We start from the raw sequence: 21,924 nt of genomic DNA on the forward strand, positions 1-21,924 counted from the left end.
TTTAAGCCTTGGATTGGAATGTTAGATTTAATGCTTTTAGAGCAAATGATTTGTTAGGATTGATACATATTACAAATATTTTAGATTTCTTTGTGTTATACTCAGTATCAATAGCCAGCAGCATGCCTTGAGACAATAGTATCCGATGATGCAGAAGAAAGAGATGACAGTGTGCAGGACAGCCAGGATCCGCAGCATGGGCTCCATGTATCCGCTGCTCTCCTCCAGGACAAAACGAACTGTGACAGGCTTCAGGGGCTCTCCACCCTCATCCATCACCTCGTCCTTCGTCTCCACCATTGCCTCTCCACCAAGTGGATCCCACTGAACACTGCTGTCCGGTTGGCTGCTGGTGTACACAACTTCCCTTTCCTCAACCACTGTTGAGGATGTAGAAACCTGGAAGAGACAATTTATTAGTCCTTAAAACTTAGAAGTGAAGCTCAGCTTTGCTCATCAAAGTAAAAATAAAACAGCATTTTAATTACTTTTAATTTACATTGCCCCTTTCCTTATGAAGTTAAAATCTTTGCAATAGGGCTCTTTTAGACTGACAGCGTCCATATCAGGTGGTATTATTTGTAGCAAGTTTAAGTTTATTTGTATCGCACCCTTTCATACAGAGGCAACTCAACGTGTTTTACAGAGGAAAAGAAAAAGTAAGCGAGGCATACATTCCAGACAGTAAGTATTTGGACAGTTACACATTTTTTTATCTTCAGGCTCTGTGCTTCAGCACATTCAAAGTGCCAGGTCTCAGCTTTAATTTGAGTAGATTTACATCAATATAGAAAGAATTGTTTGGGAGATTTAGCCCTTTTAACACAGTGTCCAAAGTTTAGGGGTTCAAACGCTACTAAATGTCTGTTGGGCAGCAGTTGTTTCAATGTTAGTTCAGCACAAAAGAGCTCACGCAGTGCAATGCTGATTGAGATTTGCCATTTAGATTGAAGTGGAGTTTTCTGTCATTATGAGGAGTAAAGAAGTGGCCATGGAATAGAAGCAGATAATAATAAGGCTGAAAAAAAGCAAAACTCTATCACAGAGATATCAAAGATAGTTGGTTTGCCAAAATCAACGGTTGGGTACATTCTAAAAAAAGCAAGTGAACACAGGAAAACTAGAATACGTCAAACGAGCTGGTAGACCGAGGAGCATAAGTCTTGTAGATGAGCAGATGGTGAAGTGTTGAGCATTATTTGTGGTAAACTGACCCACTTGACTTCTCTCTAGCCTTATGAACCAACATATACACATTTTTCATTAGAATTTTTCTTTTTGCTAATTTGTGTTTATTGGGTAGTGTTTTTGATATACACTCCAGATATTCCAAGCTAACTTGGAAAGTACATAAATGGCGGGGGGTTCTGGGGGTCCTCCTCAAAAATAGAGTTAAGAAACAGCCACCAAGAAATGAAAACCAAAATTGCATCAAGAACAATATATAATTGGGTGGATCAAGGCAGGAAATGATTATTAGAAGAATGGTTTCATATTTGAAATCATATTTATAAAACATCTTAAAAACATTATGTAGCCTAAAATGGTAGTAGGTTACCTACAAACCGATTATTGGGAATCGCGAGAAAGTTTCAGAGCAACAGAGATACAGAGTGTCCCCGTAACCATAGTTACTCACTCTCACTCCTGCCTGCATGTGTTCGGCACAAGAGGAGAAGGAGAGACGCTGTGCTGCTGCCAGAAGAGCCGCAGCCTGAGGTTACTCTGAGCAGCATGCATGGGAATAAATTAATAGATTTGTGTATATTTCTCACTTTCCCCCTGATGGTCAGCCTGGTGGCTGCTGCACAGTGCTGCTGTTGCACTGTGCTGCTCTGTCTTGTCTTTCTGTACTTAATAATACACATAATTTGTTTTTTCACTGCGTGAGAAATGGACGTGTGGCGTGAGAGCGTGTGAAAAGTGTCAGTTCCACTTGACTTGGCAGCCCTATTCTATGGACTGATGAGATGAAAATCATCCTCTATCAAAATGATGGAAAGAGGAAAGTGTAGAGAAAAAAAGGAACAGGTTCTGTTATGGCTTAGGCATGTATGGCTGCCAATGGAACTGGCACACTGGCATTTATTGATGATTTCACTGCTGATGGAAGCAACAGGATCGATGCAGAGGCATACAGGAGCATCCCTTGTGTTCACATTCAGCTAAATTACGTTTGAAGACCTAAACTTTGGCCTCTTTGTGCTATATCTCCCACACTGTTCTTTCTGTATTGATGTTAATCTACTCATCTTAAAGCTGAGGCTTGGCGCTTTAATGTAGTATCCATTATTTTCTTTCTAATGGAATATGCTGAACCCCAGAGCCTGAAGAACAAAAAATGTGTAGCTGTTCAAATACTTACTGTCTAGACTATCTATCGAAGGACCAGAGGGAAAATCAAAGGATGACAGAAAATATTAAAAATAGCAGGAAAGATGATCTGTGAAAATTTAGTTTCTAACCAACAGTACTTTAAAGAAAAATAACAACATTACTAGTATACCATTACCTTATAGAATAGGAGGATGAAGTTGATGGCAAAGGCAACAAACAGAGCCAGCATTCTCATATTGTAGAAGTTCCTGGCAAAGTAGTTCTGCAGGGGAGACAGAAAGATGAGCTCATGTCTTCTGGCTGTTTTCCTAAATAAACTATCAACTGCTTGTCATTGTTGTTGTGCTGTTCACATCTTTACTCACACTCTTCACCCCAATGCTCAGTGATGGCTGCTGGCTTTCAGTCACATTATTGCTTTAATATCAGAACTTCCCTCCTCACCCTTACTGCTCTAATCACATATGATCACCAGTATTTGTTGAAACTCTGAACATGTTCACATTTGGACTAGAAAATATTGAGTTGACAGTTGATGACCACCACTGACAAAAGCAAATGAAAAAAGGACAGAAGAGTCTCCTGTACCAGTAGTTTCCTCTGGTAGGCGATGATCTTCTTCAAGAAGGCTGATTCCTGCAGATCAGGCTCATCAGACTTTGAGGTGTGATGCCTTCTTACTTTTGGCTTCATCTTCTCATTCTTCTGTTGTTTCTCTTGTTTCTCTCCATGTCCACCTCTGAAATCACAAAACAGTTCACATTTACATATAGCTAACATGGCTAAACTGCTTCACTGTGGCTACACCCATTTCAATATGCTTTTAGATTTTGGACGGGTATATTATTTTACATATACATTTTTATATATATTTCACAGCTGTGTCTCACCTGTACTATACTTTAATGTTTCTACTGTCTGTACATACTGTGTTTTTGTCTGCCTCTGTAGTTACAATGCCTGTTGTAGGAATCAATAATAAAAACGTGTACATACTCAGGTTTTTTCTCTGGTTCACATTCAGTCTCTGGTGTTGCTTCCTTCTCCTCTGAGGAAGAGCTCTTTGACTGAAAAAGAAAACACTGTTAGAGGAATGAACCAGGGAGAAAGATTTACAAAATATTTTATTTCATTGACACTATGTACTAGGTGTAATTTATATTTATGACTGGATGTATGGGGAAAAATCTTGCTATGGACAAAGGTTGTATTTATAAATGATAGACCACAAAAGTGATGGTAAACTGTTTCTTTAGAATTTTATTTTTTACATAGTTGGCTAACTGGGCAAAAATGAAACAAGTTTTGGCATCATTGGGGATCAATCCTTGTCCATTAATTAAAACAGACTGCATAAAAAGAACACAAACTGGAGAGAAAGAAACAAGACATAAATTGTGGTTTCAGTGAGTATAATGAAACCACAACCTTTTTTTTCTGTCTCACCTGATGCCTCCGCCTGAGCTCTGGTGGGGGCGCTGTAGGTGGGGTTGGGGGGGTTGGAGAAGGAACTGGGGAGTTGAGCAGATCAGTCAGACTGGCATTGGGGTTATGGGGGGTGATCTTGTATTGGCCCCCTTCCCTTCTTAAGTCCAGACCAAAAATGTCTGACAGCACCTCAGTCTCGCTAGTGTTGACTGCCAGGTCAGCCAGGTCCTCCTTTGGTGAGCTGCGGTCAGAGGGTCTCTTTTCTTTGTCCTCCCCCTCCCCCCGGACCTCGTCCTGAGTGGGGTCCGGCATGTTGGCCAGCAGCTCAGACACCTGGGGATGGTAGCAGTTTAGGTGTTAAGGAAGAGTTCTTATTTAGTTTTGTTAAGAACCTGTGGACACACTGCTCCATGTTATTTTAATTATGTAAAATAACCTTTATGGTCTTGGCTCCCTCAACCAGATTGCCTCCCATGAAGGTATTGTAGAAGATTCGGCAAAATCCTCGGGCCACACTGAATGCTATGTGGAGCAGGCTGAGCAACACTGACCAGTAGAAAGACACCAGGGTGGTCACCATGTCCTTCACTGTCATGTTCTTGATCTTTTTCACCTGCTTCTTTAAGCTTTTCATGGATAACACCTGAAAACAGAGAAAGACAGAGAAGTGGAGGTAAATTGTGTGTTCAGTGGCATGTCTCTGCTGGCTGTTGAGTGTAATAAGGTTCAATGTCCAACATTTACATGACCAGATCAAACATCAAGTAATTTATCACACATGAAGATCAATTCCTCCTCATGTGTTGATTTTACTCAGTCTGTGAAAACTGTTGTGTAATGTCTTTTGTAGGTCTGCAGGAGTTTTGTTAACTCTGAGAAAATAAACCCTGCTGATGGAATTTGGGGGTGCAGAGTTTGAAAGATGTGGGCAGGGAGTTAGGAACGGTTTAAAGACAATCGCTATAGAACTACATTATGAGAAATGTAGGATCCAGTGTTTTTGGAGCTTGAGCCATGCTTCGGACTATAACACAGGATGTCTTGGCCTCTGTCTCTGTATTGATTTTAACTGTCCTTTTTTCAAATGTGTCTGTTGTAAGTCAAGTAACTTTATGGGAATAATTTCTTCAGGTCATAGTTTCAGGTGAAAAGAAAAAGAAAGAATCTTGCACCATGTCCATCTCACTTCTCACTTCATTGACACAATGTTTCGGTCCTCAGACCTTCATCAGGCAGAATTCTTGTCTGTATGAATTTTGAAGACAGTAATGCGTGTGTGGAGATTAGGGCTGTCTCTTATTAGGGCCACTGCAGCTCTGCATTATTATCAACAACTACAGTATGCAGTGATTGTTTATGCAGACAACACATAGATATATCTTCCCCTGAGACCTGGTGACCCAAAAAGCCTAGCTGCTGTTGTCTCAATGACGTCAACTGTTGGATGGCACAAAGTTTTCTTCAACTCAATAACTCAAAAACAGAAATCATATCGTTCAGTCCACCAAACCCTATCAGTCTCATTGAGAGTGTCCTTGGTCCCTTGTCTACTAATGTAAAGCCTGATGCCAGAAATCTGGGAGTACTATTTGATTCAGATTTAAGCTTTGAACCACAGATCAAAAAAGTTGTCCAGTCCTGCTTCCTTCAAATAAGAGCAATCTCCAGAAGTAAACCAATGCTCTCACACTCTGACCTGGAAAAAGTAATTCACGCACTTATTCTCTCTAGATTTGACTCCTTTAACTCCCTCCTTTCTGGCATAAACCAAAAGTCACTCTCTCACATTCAACTAGTTCAGAATGCAAAAGCTATGTTTCTTACTGATTTTAACAGATGACATCACATCACCCCAATCCTGGCTTCTCTCCATTGGCTCCCTGTTAGATTTTGAACAAATTTTAAAATTTTACTGATCACTTTAAAGTATGTCTGGGTCTGGCCCCAAGCTACATAATAAATGTTGACCCCATATGAGCCAGTTTGCAGCCTTAGATCCTCAGGTGGGGACCTTCTAGCTGTTCCAAAGTCGAGGCTTAAATCTAAAGGTGACTGTGCTTTTGCCATCACAGCAGCTCGGCTTTGGAACGATCTTTCTGAGATAAGGCTCACAGAATCAGTGATTTCTTTTAAATCACTTCTTAAACCCCATTTTTATAGACTTGCTTTTATGTGATGTCATCTTTTTATTGCTTTTATTCTTTTTATTTGTATTTATTTATATTTGCATCTTTTACTGTTTTTTGTCTTTTTATCTCTTTTACCCTGTTTATCTTTCATCATCCCTCTGTCTTCTCCCTGCTAAGTTTCTGCATCTCTTGTCTTCTTGTTTTAACTTTATCTTAACTTTACCTTAATTTTGTCTTGCTTTTGTTTGGCCTGACTATTTGGCTTTCTGTTGTTATATTGCCTGCTTTTGCTTTGTCTGTCAAAGCATTCTGTTTTAAAAAGTTGGAATATAAATAAAGTTATTATTATTATTATTATTGTTTGAGCAATGAAGACTATGGGATATGGTTCAGGGATCCTGAATAAACTAGTAAGATTATCCTTTTTTTTTTTTTTTGTCAAAATGGTTTAAAATATTCCAAAAATCAGGTACTGGTACAGCCCAGGTTTATAGGAGCTAGCCAACCCTTGAGCCAATCAAAACCTTGTTAAATGTGTAGGAATGGGCTGAAAGGTTTGCCTTGTGTCAATCCCAACAGAGATGACTGGAGTACTTGGATGGTGAAAATTTTGACTCCTAATGGGATGGGATTTTGCACAAAGCACCAACATGTTCAAAAAACGTTTTTTGAACGTGTTGCATTTAACCAACTTTTGAGGACAAGCACAAAGAACATATTATAATATATATGCAGGTAATAAACACACACATGTCCACTTCAATGATGAATTCCTTGTATTAAGTGACTATTTCTATTACTTCATTGATCTAAGTTATAAGTATCTGGTATAAATCATGTGTTATTCATTGAACATGCTCCCACACAATGCCTTTTTTGACTGTTAGCTGTGTTTGGTGCTGTGTGAGTTTTCACAGTGAAAACAGCCCTGTGTTTAATATAATCCAGGGAGTCCAGTAACAGACACCAAAATACTACTCAGCAATTCATAATATTATTATGAAGCACAGTAAAATGAATTTTATTGTGCCAGAAAAAGTATGTAATTGGCCAACACAGCACCTTGCCAGATGTCTTTGTTGGCACCCCAACTAAGCCAACACAGTGGTCCCATTCAAATGAATGAAGGAGCTGTTTTTCATGCATTCATGCTGATGTCGGTCTGAATGCAGCTTAACACCGTGTTTACACTGAAAGCATCTCAGCCGAGTTTTTCAGTCGTACGTGTCATGCGTGTAGGCTATGCAACCTGAAGCAATGCTCTGTTTTACGTATGTAACTACAGTCATTGTATATTGGGCTCTACACAGACAACGTAGCGTGAGCAGCATAATTTGCAGCGAGTGCTCTGTCTGTGTTTCTACACTGGAGGCCTTCAGGTACAATGTTGACATGGTATAAGTGTGCCCTCACCTTGATCAGCAGCATGACATTGTATCGCAGAGCAAACAGTGCCATGCGGACAGTGGTAACAGAGAAGAAGCCCATCTCAGGGTTTTCTTCATCTGGCTTCTCCCGCTCACTCTCTTCTTTAACCGCTGAGCGCTCGCCAGCATCCGACATCTGAGCCGCCAGCTGCATCTCAAAGATGGTGTCCTCGCAGAAATTCACAAACAACTCCATCTTCTCTTTCTCCCCTCCTTCATTCACCACATCAAAGATGAACTGACGCTTGGATTCTTTGACCTGGGTAGAGGGTAAATAAGTGATAGCAGATAGAGTTTGCACAACCGGGAGCTGGGAGGAAATTTGTGGATTTGTTGTCATTATTGAACACTGTGACCAAATCAGGCAGCGTCTCTTTGAAGTGACTACTCTGGAAATTCATTCATTTGTTGTACCATCTTTACCTGAGGTTTCTCCCACTGAGTTCGACTGGACTCGCTGATCTCAAAGTACACCCTCTCGATGCGCTTGGCACTGCCCATGATCTCGATCCTGCCCAGGTATGGCTGAAAGTAGTTGAGGACGCTCTCTGCCAGCTCCAGAAAGGTCTGCAGCCGGGTGTCATGAGGCATGTGCTCCGACAGGTTGGTCAGCAAAACCGCCACATTGAAGCCAATATCCTTTTGAATCACAGTTCAGTTTAAAGTTTTTGAACCTTTCACATAAATCAATTTCCCTTTTCAACTTGTTTCTCCTTTCCCACTAAAGAAGTTCAACACAATTCATTCTCCAAAATCTGTGAGGATCACAGCAGAATGATTCTACAAAAAGCTGCACTTAAAACACAGAACTTGGCTACTATAAGGCTACTATCCATGGTAAATCTTAGCAATGTTGGGTAACTCTCTAGGCTTAGTTCAGACCAAAGATTCATGATGAGACACGCTGAAACTTGCAACTACTTGCAATGCGCCGATCTGCAAAACCTGCCAGTTTACATCAATGCAACTAGATGAGATGGTGTATCATCTCCGTAGCAACGACGCAGTGTACTTCTGTTCTAACTGACAGGTTTTCAGGCTTTTTTATAGCTGGATATAATTTGTAGCGTTTTAACATATGAATAAGGATATTTCAGTGAGTTACTTGCTACAGTTGCATTTCTAGTATTGATGAAACGGGGGGAAAAAGATGGGAGGGTCCAGGCTCTCTTTTCCTTCGTCCAAAGCTCTACCATTTCGATCAACTGACAGTTTGCTGACCTTACCAGCTGACTTTGCTATGAGGTGATTGGCTGTTGAAACAGGTAACGTGCCTAATGTCCTAAAACCAGCCACTTGAAACTTGACAAACTGAGGCGACGCCATCAGCCGGCTTCAGTCGAACTGAGAAGGACCAGTTCACACTGCTGCAACTTTTCCTTGCAACATTCTAAAACGGTTTCATCTCGTCGTGAATCTTTGATCTGAACTGGGCTTTAGATTACATCCCAGAAAAATTAAAGATACACTTAAACTGTGCCATCAGAATGTGAATGTGTGTGAATGGGTGAATGTGACTCGTAGTGTAAAAGCGCTTTGAGTGGTCAGACCATTTAATGGGCACTGTCCTAGCTGAGAAATTTGATTCCACAAAACCAACAATAAAATAGGATGGCTGAGCTGTCAGTCTAGAACCCAACAACAAGAGAAGTCCCACATGTTTCAGTGTGTGTCACATTAGAGAGAAATAGAGAAATGAGAGGAATCGTATCAAATTACTTATTCTAATCTGGCTCCATTATCAGTCAAAAGAATGGAAATGAAAAAGAAGAAAAAAAGAAGAAAAAAGACCAAAAAGAAAAAGAAAAAGGCGAAACTGACAAAAAAAAAAAATCCAAGTAGGTTCTCTTACTAACCTCACATTAGATCATGTTAAAAGACTTGATGAAGATGTACTTTTTTAAAGATCTGTGAATATCAAGTCCTTTACCTTGGCTGGCTCATGAAAACGCTCCACAAATTCTTCATAGTCCAGGAGTTCATTCTCATCAGTCTCAGCACAGGAGAGAAGGAACTCTGTCTCAGACTGGGTGTAGTGTTTATGACTCTCCATGGCCTTATGGAAGTCCCTCTTGGAGATGAGACCTATCAGTTAATTTGTAAATCAATAAATCAACAGCTCTCACATGTGTCTTGATAAATCTCTACATTCATATAATTAAAATCATGTAAAGCCTGATGCTTCCCGAATGACAAATATGATAAAAAAAAACAACATTTTGGAACCTTGCCTTTTCCATCAGGGTCATACTCCTTGAAGGTGTCTGATGAGGTGAGGTCTTTCAGTTTGAGGAACATGTCAAAGAACTTGAGGATCATCTCCACGTTGTTAGAGGACTCCACCAGCATGTCCACCATCTGCTTCCCAATGGTTCCATTCACCACATTACCTGCCAAAACAAGACAACACACATATGAAGGCATTCAAATAAAACCAACACGACATGAAACTACTTTCACCATCCACAGTCAGTAGAGCTGGTCTCACAGCACAGTGGCTGTCATTATCCCGTGTTTTTTTTCATTTAGCCTGATGATATAGTGATTGTGAAATAATGATTTTATCTGCCGCATAAAGCTTGGTAACAATTTATTATTATCTGACAACAGAAACAGAAAAATATGCAAATGAAAACAACTATATCATTAAAACAGTGTATGTGATGACAGAGAACAGGAGATAATAGGTTATAAATGCAATCTTCTTGCAACCAAGAGCTTGAAACTGAAACTTCTGGTAGTATCTGGTATCTGGTAGCTCTTCAGTGTAATTAGTGTAATCAGTAAAGTGTATGAACTACACAGCAGACTGCAGTCTCTGCTAACAGTGAGGGTGACATGGTCTCATGAATGAATCCATGCACATTGAGTAGAACTGTGTTATATATGTGTTTGCTGTCTGAAAGGGGTATAAATTTAGTAGAAGGTACTTAACTTGTTATATAGTGCTACTGTGGCTTACATGTGTCTGTGTAATCCTCAGCTAATGTCAATGTACTGGTATCACTACTGGTGAGTAAGTAACTGCATGTTACTTCCTAAAAAACAATATCCCTTTAAAGCCAATCTCTGTACAATGTACAGACTACATTTTCAACATGTACTCAATCTGTGTCAATGGTGTCATTTATATTTAACATAAAATGTATTTATATACATACATTACTTACAGACAGTGAGGCTATTTATTTCAACCTGTCAATTATCGTGAATAGCAGCATTCATACTAGTCATGCTTTTTTTCAACATGTGTGTGGATGTTTAAGAACATTTGTATTATAACACTTGGTAAACACAACTAACTAAAAACCACTGCAAATACATTTTCATTCTTTTTAGTTCAGTTCTGAAAGAAGAAAGGTGACTGTGTTTTGTGTAATTTTATCAGTACTTGAAGTTTTGAGTGAAACACTGCTTTTCAGCTTGGTATTGGGACTCTTTCATACAAGTTAAAAGTATACTCATGGACATAAACCTACCCTCCAGCATAGACAGCAGCATAACCACCATGTCTTTCTGCAGATCCATCAGTTCCTTCAGTAACTCAATCTGACTCGAGTCCTGGGGTGAAAAAAGAAAAATAAAAAAAAATACAAAGGTGTTTTAAGAATTTTCAAGCCACCTACACTTTGTTTAACCATTCCAAAAATGACAAAAAATAACTCATTCAGAGAATATTCTTGTTTTTCTGTTTTACTGTAATAACATTTCATGTGAATGTGATGGAATTAGTGACCGTAATGAAGGGTGGTTTTATGGATTCGATGAAGAACTGTTTGTAATATCCTGCCTGATTTATTACAAACATGCATGTAATGCACTTCATTGAAGTTTATCCTTTGACTTCAAATTTGAAATGAGACACTGAAGACAAAATGCACATGTGTAGTTTTATGTATAACAAGGAGGACATGATCCTCCCCATCCACTCCCTCAATGAACAAGGATTGCAAGATTGACTGGCAGTTACACATATTGGCTGCAGTAAGTACATCTCTCAGTTTACAGTACAGTGTTTGTTCCAATAAACAATAACACAAGTATCAGTGAGAGGGGCTAAGTGACCGAGAAAAAGGACCTCAGTATCAATTTGCTACTCCTTAAAGATGACATAACGTGCACATTTCCAGGTCTACATTTTTTCTGGGGCTCTACTAGAATATCTTTGCATGATTTACAGTTCAAAAAATATGTCTATGATCATCAGTTTCTTTGCACATTTGTAACAAAGACTTCTGTTACGAGAAATACTGGCTGGGAGAGCTTAATCAGCTGAGCGTGCTTGGTCTGCTATGCCCAAAGGAGACCATGGCCTTGCCTGGAGCTGTGCCACAGAGGAAACATTGAAAGCGGTGCAACAGGACATGGAAGCAAGTGGGCAAGTGTGGGGGAGTGCAAGCTAGGCTAACTGTTAACCCATATAAACCGGCAGTTCCAACAATCATGTTGCCTAATGTTCTCTGGACAGCAAAGTAGATTATATAACTCCCCCATCAGTGCTGGTCACTTGTTGACATGCAAGAGCTGTCTGCATCCAACCGAGACATGTACTTTTCTTTCTAAATGCACTTTAATGCACTGTGCTGCTATCTGCTCATTCTTTTTTTGAATCTTGAATCTTGAACTTCTCATCTGGAGTGCCCCAGTAGCCGAAAGGTTATTGTGCATGCCACATGACTGCAACGTCACTGGTTCGATTCCCGCCAGGGACCTTTGTTGCATGTCATATTCATCTCTCTCTCCCCTCGTTTCCTGTCTGCCTCGTCACTGACGCTATTCAATAAAAAAGGAAAAAACGCTAAACAACTCCTTATTTAACTTATACTGGCCCTTCATGCAGCCCCTCAGTTCAACCTCTATCTGAAACAGGTCATTTTAGCTCCTGTCTCTTTAAGGCCCCCCTTCCGATGAGCCTACTCTGTTTTGATCGGTCATCTCCTGAAGGCTTGCCCCTTGGCGGACTTCTGCCAGCTCCAGAGGCTACATAAACAAACAATTTTCCTGTTCTTTACTCAAAATATAAACTTCTCAAATATATCCGCACATGGTCCAACATGAATCCGATCCAAAATATGTGGGTGGATAACACAAACAGCCTGTGAACAACCTTAGCAACAAAGGCTACGAAACAGACAGCATGCACAAACAATCTGACGTCAGTTCAATGGGGAAGTAACTTTGCAAACGGAGAATGCAGAACAGGCCCTGACCTTTGACTTGAAAGTGCTATTTTTACATACTTTCACCTCAATTTTAGGACTTTGACTATGATTAACATAAAAATCTGACATTATAACAATATATAAATGTCAGAAAATTACAAAAGGCATAATATGTCCCCTTTAAGAAGAGCTAGTTGAAATGGTAACAATGCATCAATGCTGCCACCTATTGGAGGTTTTCAGGCATCTGTTTTAAAGTATTTTTTTTAGCAACATCTCTTTTGAGATGTGACAGGAAATGACATGAGGTAGAGGGCATGGCATGCCACAAAGGCTTCCTGGCCAGACTCAAACAGGAGACATTATAATTAAATGATCAACATCTTAGTCCCCTAGTCCACTGAAGCCCCACACTTTGTGAATTTAACTCACCTGAGACAATTTCATTTGCATATGAGCGAAGACATGTAGAAAACCAACCACAGCGTCCCACAGACGACTATGGGCCAAACTCTGCTGGTTGCCAGTACACGGTCCCTATAACATCATTAGTAACAATAAGTCACATTACCATCAACAATCTGATATCAGTTTTATTCAACAGGAGTTTTCTAGATTTAAATGTGTTGGTATTTTTTCACAGATACTGCCTTTAAGAATTGCAGAATATTGATGTTATATTGGTTTCCAACTGTCCATTTTCCCACATAGTAGAAATATATTTTTATTACCTTTTATTCAAACTCTGCCTTCAAATTATTATTATCAGAGATATCTCCTCATCCCTTTTTTATTTAAGCATTGGGATAAAGAAATGGCTGTCACAATGAAAATTAACTTCATAATTGACATATCAAGACTGCTCTTAACAACTTCCTTCAAAATCATTTAAGCCCTTTTCATCAACTTTTGAAAATATTTTAAGGACTGGAGCTGTTATTTCCTTCTATATAACAGTGACATCAACAGTGATAACAGCAGTTGCTTGTCGTACCTGGATGTACTCTGTGAGTGTATTGAAAACCTGCTTGGCCACGTTTATTGCTTTGGAGAAATTCCTCTGGCCCTGCTCGTCTATGACATCTTTCCCAGAATAATACCAGTAGAAATCACTGATAGACTCCTAGAGAAGAGTGAAGAGGGAGGGCAGGAGGAGTAAAAGGAGGAGGCATGGGAGGGAAAGTTAGAGAGGGAGATTAAAAGAACGAATCAGACTAATCACACTAAAAGAATTGAAGTTACTGTTTTTATTGCTTTTATAATAATATAAAAATATATTATTAGTATTATTAGTAGTGGAGGCAGAGTATATTGCAACAGTGTATAAAGACACAATATAAACCATAGTATAAACCATAAAAAACAGACGGAAAAAAACAAGTCTGAAAAATTCAGAACCTGGATATTGTGTTTTAATAGTTTTGGCCACCATTTGGACTATAACTTACAATAACTTATGAGGACATGTTTGCTTTAGTCCAAGTGACATTCCATACAGTAATACTCCAGTAGTAAATTGTGTCTTTGGTGGTTAGAGTGAAGATGAACATTCAAAAACTGCATTGTGTAACTGCAACTGTGCACAACAGTAAATACACACAAGTATACAGTACAAGTAATTAATAATCAGTGATTGGGCTGTGCAATTTGGAGAGAGGAGATGTATACACTTGAGAGTGGGAGACAGGTAATTATTGGTGACGAATGCCTAGGATACTGTCACAAGGTAAGGGCAAGACTATTAGTTTGCTAATCTTTTGTATGTGTCAAAGTTTGCAAAAACATGCATGACCTGAAGATCCACCAAGCCAAAATAATAATGCTTAAGGGGAGTGGGGGTGCTGTGGTTCAGGTAGTACAGCAGGTCAGCTCCATTAAGGAGCAGCAGGTGACAAGAAACAGGAAACAGCAGGCAGTACAAGGGAGCAAGGGAGAGGAATAGGACCACTTTAGCAGATCTTGGAACACTGTGAGGAAGCAGGGGCAGAGACAGAGCCAGGAAGTGAAGGGTATTTTGGACAAATTCCTTTCAGTTCACCAAGAAACTGCTTAGGCAGAACTGAAGTGGCCACCTGGCATCCTTGAAAGAGGAGATCAACCATTACTTCAACAATATCTACACCATCAACACCAAGGAGCCAACCTTGAAGGAGATCGCAAGCACTGTTGAGTAGTTCAGGGCTATCTTACTCCTCAGTATTGCAAGATATTCTTCAGTATTGTTGCTTGACAAATAAAGGAGTACCTCCTGAAAACTCCATTAACACCTTTTCTTCAGAAAAGGGGAGTCCCAAAGGTCCCAGGGTGTTCACTCTGCTGATGTGAGAGGCAAGAGACGGTCGTGGAGACCTGGTCCTCACCATTGCGTATAACTCTATACCCCTCAAGCTGGTGGAAACATTGCTGGTTCAGCATCATATTCCAGGTTAGATCAGGGATTTGATTCTGGACTATTACAATTGGTTTAGCCTCAGAGTCACTCCCAGAACAGTAACATCAGCATGGCATCAACTGGACAAGGGAATCATCGTCAGTGATCATCACTTCCTGTGACTGGCTGGGAGTACCACAAAGTCTAAGCAGCACTGCCTTGTGTTGGCAGAAGAACAAGCTACAGCTCCCCTTGAACATGACAGGGGAGTTTGTGGTTACCCAGGCAAGGGAGCAGCTGGTATATAGAGACCTCTCTGACATCATAAGAATCTAATGCTGGCACTGAAGTCAGGACTGGGAGAATGTGGAGGACACAAGAGGAGGTTGACCAGACTGAGTGTGCTGTGGTGCCACAATGGTATCAAGCTAGGCAGGGTTTGATTGCGTTACAAGACCACACTATTAGAGAGCCCAAGGCAAAAGAGCAGAATGTTAACTTAGGGAGGCAGCTGAAGTTCCCAGAACTTATTGCAGAGACCATACTCAGGCCAGACATGGTCCTGACGTCTGAAACAACAAGGCGAGTGGTCCTGCTAGAAGTGACTGGAGGGCACAAGTTTGCCCAAGCCACACCATTGCACTGGGTGACATGTTCCTTCACCACAAAGATTACAATCATGGTAGTTTGTTTAGAATTGACTCCAAGGACTAATGACAGCAATCATGTTTTCAGTCTCTGAAGAGTAGTTCCATGTATGGCAGATGCCACTGAGCATGTACAGGAATTCGGTTCCATTTCCAGTCCTTCTTGTTGTGCTACATATTGTCTTTGTTCTTCCGTGACCATAACATGTGTGACAAAGGAGCATGTCACCCAGTGCAGCAGTGTGGCTCATCAACTTGCTTTTAGTAGTTTTTGGACAACACTGGTGGTCCATGGCACAGAAGAATATGATATATCAGGCATTAGATAAACAATACTTGTAAGTAGATCAATTTAGTTGGTTTGGCTCTGCAAATTTGTTGACAATAAGAAAAATGTACAGGAAACCAGCATCCATATCCCTTAAAATGGTTGAAGCAGGAGCAGGAGCAGGAGTGCTACCTCATCAAGGCAGTCTACTAGGGCCAGCAAGGAGCATGGACACAATGGGAGGCCACCATAAGCAGAGGCATCAGCTGGGCAGACATCTAGCGAACTGTGCAAGCACGGCTCAGCTTCTTGATAAGGGCAACATATGACACCCTTCCATGTCCCTGAAACCTATCCAAGTGGTTTGGGAGAGAGATCAAGTGCCTGCTGTGTGGCAACAACAGTACAGGCCTCCAGCACATCCTGTGAGGGTGTAAGGTTGTGCTGGCACAGGGGCGCTTCAGGTGGCGGCACAACCAGGTGCTGAGGAAGCTGGTGGAGCTGTTGGAGAAGTGCACGGTAAGGGGAAACAACTCCTCACGTCACCATAAATTGTTGATTCCCAGCCAGGAGAGAATTGACAGAAGCTAGGAGCAGGAAAGACAACATCTCTGCTTACTCCTGGAAAGGCATGGGAAATGCTTGTTGACCTGGGCAAGCAGCTAGTTTTCCCACCTGAAACCACACAAACAACTCCCAGACCAAATGTCGTGATGTGTCCCACGGCTGCCAAGAACGTCCTCATCATTGAACTTACTATCCTTCGGGAGGACGGGATACCAGCAGCACATACATTCAAGCGGCTCAAGTACTGAACTGACAGTAGATTGCAATGAGGCTGGCTGGACCGCAACCATCCACCCAGCGGAAATCAAATGGAATGGCTTTGTGGGCAAGTCAGCAATCCAACTTCTCTGTGCAGCTGGAATGACCGGGGCCAGCCTACAGAGGGACATCAAAAAACTGGCAGAAGAGGTTGAGAAGTCAAGCTACTGGTTTTGGCTTCAGAAGAGGAACAGCTTTTCAACACCCCAATAGTAGTAGCTGCAGGGGCTTTCAGGGAGATGTCCCCAACTGGCCATTGCCTCCTCCCCCACTGAGAGATGTTCTAGGTAGGGGGCAAAACATCAGTTCTAGGTAGGGGGCAAAACATCAGTGAACGGTGGCTCCAGCTGTTGACCCTGCAGATTACCCAGTGTGCACTGTTGGAGGCGCAGCAGGCAAAGATGCCAGGAAGCAATAACACCACCTGTACAACACACCTTTGCAATGAAGCTGTGCGTAAAATGTTATCATAATTTGAAAAATGGCCAAAACTAATAATATGAAAGAAAATCTTAAAAGAAAAAATAAGAATTTCTTTTAAGATTAGACTTTGGCTGTTAAGTAAATCATGTTCATACTGACATGTCTTTGAGAAGCAATCTTAAATTTCACTAAATGGTTTTTAGTCAGGCCTGAATGAGAATTTTTAAGACTTCATTTCATTAGTTTCAGGAAAATATATTGTTTACAAACTGCAGAAGTGATGAGAGCGAGCTAACCTGGACTCTTAGAAGGTAGTCGACAGTCGAGATAATGATGTTGACAGTTGTATTGTTCCCCGTTTGTGTCCTCAAGTAGTTCTGGAAGTCTGGAACAAGGATATCGCAAACTATTGCAATTTTCCATTTGTAAAATGTGTTCAAATGAATAAATACAGTGGTGATAATCTTTCACTAAAATATTCTACAAAATATTATGTTAAGCCTCAGACCTCAGATAATAATCCATACAGAGGAAAGCTAATAGTGTTGAAAATTTTAAATCCTTTGAGTAAATCTGCATTTATCAGTTGCAGATTTTACTGGTTGAAGAAACAAATTTCCAATATTCTTTTCAAACTGCAATCACACTGTCTTCGTTGCGAAACGGAAAGTTATATAACAGAGGAAATAGCAGTAAAACAATGATGTCAGCTCAACAATTTTAATAACTGGAATGTGGCTTGAGTGGGAAGTGAGAAGAACGTTCTCACATTACCCTCTCGTAAACTAGTGTGCCAGTCTAGTTTAACCAGCACATAAATATGGTGCAACCTCATAATAAATGTTGACAAAGACTGTCTGAATGGTTAACACTTAAAGATCATTTGTAAATGTACTTAACAGTGAGATGCTCAGCCATATTCCTAGATGAAATCTAAGAACTTGCACACACACCTGAGTTGTGTCCTTCACAGAGGAGCTGCAGGAAGCGGAAAAGGTCACAGGTGAACTCATCATCCTGCATGACCTTCTCACCTGGCCGGAGAGAAGAAACACACACAGCCACACACATACATGCACACACATACATACACAGACAGACACATGCAGACACACATATGCACAAGCACATACATAGGTATGCACAAACGTACACACGAGAACACGGGCATGGGCAAACACACACATTCATATAAACAGACACACATACACATAAAGAAAGTCAGAGAACAGTGAAGACAAAAGCAGACAACAAAGAGGAAAGGGATAGACAGACAAGAAGATGGAGAGTGAAGAAGTATTAAAAAGAGATGGTGCTAATGTGAGAAAATCCCCAGTGTTATCTTTCAGTGACTGAAAGGTGTATGGTCATAATACAACCTTCTTGAAAAACACACGCAGATAAAAAAAAACAAAAAACAAAAAACACACACACACACACACACACACACACACACTTGGATGAGCAGTGGGCAGCCACAGCACTTGGTGGTGGACTGAAGTGGACTGGTCTTTAAACTGCAGCATTTTATAGTCAGGAATGGGTTTAGTCTCTTTTCATGTCTTCTTACAGCTGTTGTATATGATTTGAGGGAAAATGTGTCAGTTGCTGCTGTCATTTGTAGATTCTGCATAAATTTGAAACACATTGGGGAAGTTGAGGACATCTGCTCTGACTGTGCTAAAATGCTGCTTTGAACCATGGAATGCAAAAGGAAAAGAGGGTCAGAGAAAGGAAGATGAGACACCACACAATAACTTAATACAATAATATCAACATAAATATTACATCAATACAAAATGACGACAAACTGGACTGGGCTGAGGGAGAGAAATCTGTAGGTCTAAAACAAGACTGAAAGTGCAGTTTTCTTGTTCTTTTTCAGTAAATGTGCAACTATAGATCAGTCCCACCAAGATGTCAGAGTTTTCATTTTATTTTTCATGACCCAAAATAACTGAATTTGCTTCGACTTTTTTTCCCCCCAGACTTTTTCTGATGTCCACTTGTGTAATGGAAGAAAAGTGTAATGTGATTGTGTTTGATTGTATAATAAATTGTGGTAGAGGAAAAAAGACAACTAGAAGCAAGCAACACAATTCTTAAAATAAATCACTGCTAATCATAATACATTGTAACTTCTAATATCATCTGGGTGTGGGTCATGGTAGCAATGGGCTGAGTAAGAAAGCCTAAACAGCCTTCTTTCAAGTAACAGCCTCCTTTTACTCCTAGGAGATCATTACCTAAATCCCCCCCAATGCGATCTAGTTCTTTTCTGGGGTCTCAGGGGTCTCCTCTTGTGTCCTCCACCTCCAGAGGAAAGTGTCTAGTTAGCTTCCTATTCAGATGCCTGTACCCCCTCAATTGGCTCATTTCAATGTGAAGACACACTGGTTCCATTTATGACTTGGTTCAGCAGCTCACTCCCAACTTGAAGGCAGCAAGCCGAGCTTTTTTCTGCACTGAATCATGGCGGGTGGTACTGACACTTTTCTTGGTTACTTTATACTCAGATGCTAACTGTTTCAGTGTGTGCTGCAGGTCTTGGACTGATAATGCCAGCAGAACTACATCATCTGCAAAAGATGTAGTCCCAAGGTCAACACACTGGACACACTCTGCCTCTCGGCTGCACCTTGAGATTCTGTCCACAAGACAGCCTGAGCAGTTTGATCATAAGGCTCCAACAGGTCCCAAAAGCACAAGTAGACTGGGTGGCCAAACCCTGCACGAGTAAAGAGCTAGCCCACTGTTCCACAATAGGGATAGAGTCTGCATTGCTCCTTCTGACTTTGAGGTTTGACAACACTGTCCTGAGTCATAACTTATGCCTGAGCCTATGCCAGGGCTTTGCCAGGGAAACTAAGCAGTGAGATACCCCGATAGTCGGAGCACACCTTTCATCTCCGCATGACACTGAAGCAGTGTGTCAAACAAGACAGCCTATCGAGAGCCTTCAGAATCTCGGGGTGAATTCTGTGTTACCATGCCACTGTAGAGCTACCTCAGTGACCTCACCAGGGAAATTAAAGCTTACCCCGAGTCCTCCAACTATATAGGGTGTGTTGGTCACATTCGGGAATTATTGAAGGTGAAACCACAGTCGAGGTTAGCGGTTCACTTCCCCTGGTTAAAACAGCCCGGAGCAGGCCCTGTGTTCCCCTCTCTCAGTCATCTAAAGCCAGAACTTTTTTGAGGTCAACCCATGGTCCTTCTCCATGGCCTCCCCAAACTCCCACATCAGTTTTTGCTTGCATGACCGCAAAAGCCACTGTCTCTCTGGTAAATCTGAGTGGTTGGTGAGGATTGCTGTAATTGTCCATAGCTTCTGGTTGTGAATCAGATTTTTATTTGTAAAGTGGAGGATTGGTCAAAATTTTAAGTGCTCACAAATAATATGAGAATTGGTTGAATTTGTGTAACTCATGTGATGCAGGGTCTTACGCGTACATTCCTGGGTGGACTGATGGATGGAGCAGGTAAGACTTCTTGAAATTAGACTTTAACAAAGTGTACTCTACAGTTATTGATACTATGGCAATAAAGTTATTTTAATATTTGTCTAGGTATAATCTTTTGAATAGTTAAATGTCTCAACAACAGCATGTTGTCTCATCTTTCTCATTTTTTAATATAATAGTGATTAAGTTAATGCTGTATTTCTAACCAAAACAGATTGCTACTGTTTTGGAATGACTCACAATTTGTTTCTAAAGCACTTTCAGTCTCATTCCCAACACAGTGATAAACCAGATGAGGGGGATATATTTTTCACAACTGAAATAAAATGATGGGACCATATTAACTTTATAATCTTAATATCTCAATAAGTGCATCTCTGTGTTAATGCGCTATAACAATTGACAAGCTGAGGATGTGGTCTAAGAGTACAAAAAACTTCCTCTGATCTAAGTTTTCAATACTTTATATATTTAAACTACAACTACAAATAAATCATGAAATAAAAATACAATACTAAATTGAAAATAAGTCAAAACATAAAATCATAAAAAAAGGAACGGGTTATTCAAATGAAGAGTTTCTTCATGTAAGTAAAACAGTCATGAAGGACAAGTACACTAACTACAGAACACAGCTCAGCCAGTAAACAGAGAGAAGAAGATGGGAGGAAGGCAGGAAGAAGGAAGGAGACAAGGATCTGATCTTCACCCTCCTCCACTCGCAGAGCAGAACGGCCAAAAACAGCCACTAAAAACTCCAAAGTGCAACACTTACAGAGAAAACAAGGAGAGGTAGACCAAACAGAACGGATGAAAAAGAGATGAGAAACAAGCAGGGCTGCAAATATTTCTATTTTTGATCTTGATTTTTTTTTTGTGATGAACCTATACATGAAATGCTTCTAAAATCTTTAAGTCAATTAAAATGTCACTTTTATTTGTACTAGTACAGTGTTTCCTAATCTTTGTCTTAATGCATGATCAGTCATATTATACAGTTTAATCAACCAATAACATTTTCAAGCATACCCCGACCTCTAGCCTGCCAAGCCTCTGTTCCAAATGTAGCCTGTTTAGACACTGTGTTGAACTGTGTTGTCTTTAGGCAGTTTAAGCTTGATAACAGGCGACTTATTAACTTGAATGAACTGTTAGTTTTGGCTTTGTAACTAACCAACATTTAGGGTCATTTAAATGAAACTCGATGGCCTTATGTTTTCTAACAATAATACAAATGTTCTGGGGTTTTTTTTGTTTGTTTGTTTTGTTTTCATAAAAGAACAAAATTGATACTACATCTATTTACTTATCATTTATTTCTTATTACTTATATTTTCAACTGTTGGCTCTGTTTTGTATCTCTAAAATTCTAATATTTTAGTTAGCATTAGGTTAAGAGTTTGGTTCATATACTGACTTAAGTAAAATGCATTTTTTGAGTGT

The 21,924-nt window shown here is 40.3% G+C and overlaps 1 protein-coding gene across 1 annotated transcript in view; it reads right to left on the reverse strand.

The window, feature by feature from the left end:
* Window positions 1–21,924, reverse strand: part of ryr2a (ryanodine receptor 2a (cardiac)) — a 185,374-nt gene that overhangs the window by 13,977 nt on the left and 149,473 nt on the right. The window contains exons 89-103 of the mRNA XM_042397704.1: window positions 17,971–18,051; window positions 17,314–17,402; window positions 13,478–13,606; window positions 12,916–13,020; window positions 10,801–10,882; window positions 9,553–9,711; window positions 9,252–9,406; window positions 7,745–7,960; window positions 7,308–7,580; window positions 4,202–4,408; window positions 3,784–4,098; window positions 3,334–3,404; window positions 2,926–3,076; window positions 2,513–2,599; window positions 127–399 (exon numbers count right to left, since the gene is read on the reverse strand). Coding sequence (XP_042253638.1) covers window positions 127–399; window positions 2,513–2,599; window positions 2,926–3,076; window positions 3,334–3,404; window positions 3,784–4,098; window positions 4,202–4,408; window positions 7,308–7,580; window positions 7,745–7,960; window positions 9,252–9,406; window positions 9,553–9,711; window positions 10,801–10,882; window positions 12,916–13,020; window positions 13,478–13,606; window positions 17,314–17,402; window positions 17,971–18,051 — 2,393 coding nt within the window. The remainder of the gene's footprint in view (window positions 1–126; window positions 400–2,512; window positions 2,600–2,925; window positions 3,077–3,333; window positions 3,405–3,783; window positions 4,099–4,201; window positions 4,409–7,307; window positions 7,581–7,744; window positions 7,961–9,251; window positions 9,407–9,552; window positions 9,712–10,800; window positions 10,883–12,915; window positions 13,021–13,477; window positions 13,607–17,313; window positions 17,403–17,970; window positions 18,052–21,924) is intronic.

The sequence above is a fragment of the Thunnus maccoyii genome, chromosome 20 (genome assembly GCF_910596095.1).
Source record: "Thunnus maccoyii chromosome 20, fThuMac1.1, whole genome shotgun sequence".
NCBI lineage: Eukaryota > Metazoa > Chordata > Actinopteri > Scombriformes > Scombridae > Thunnus > Thunnus maccoyii.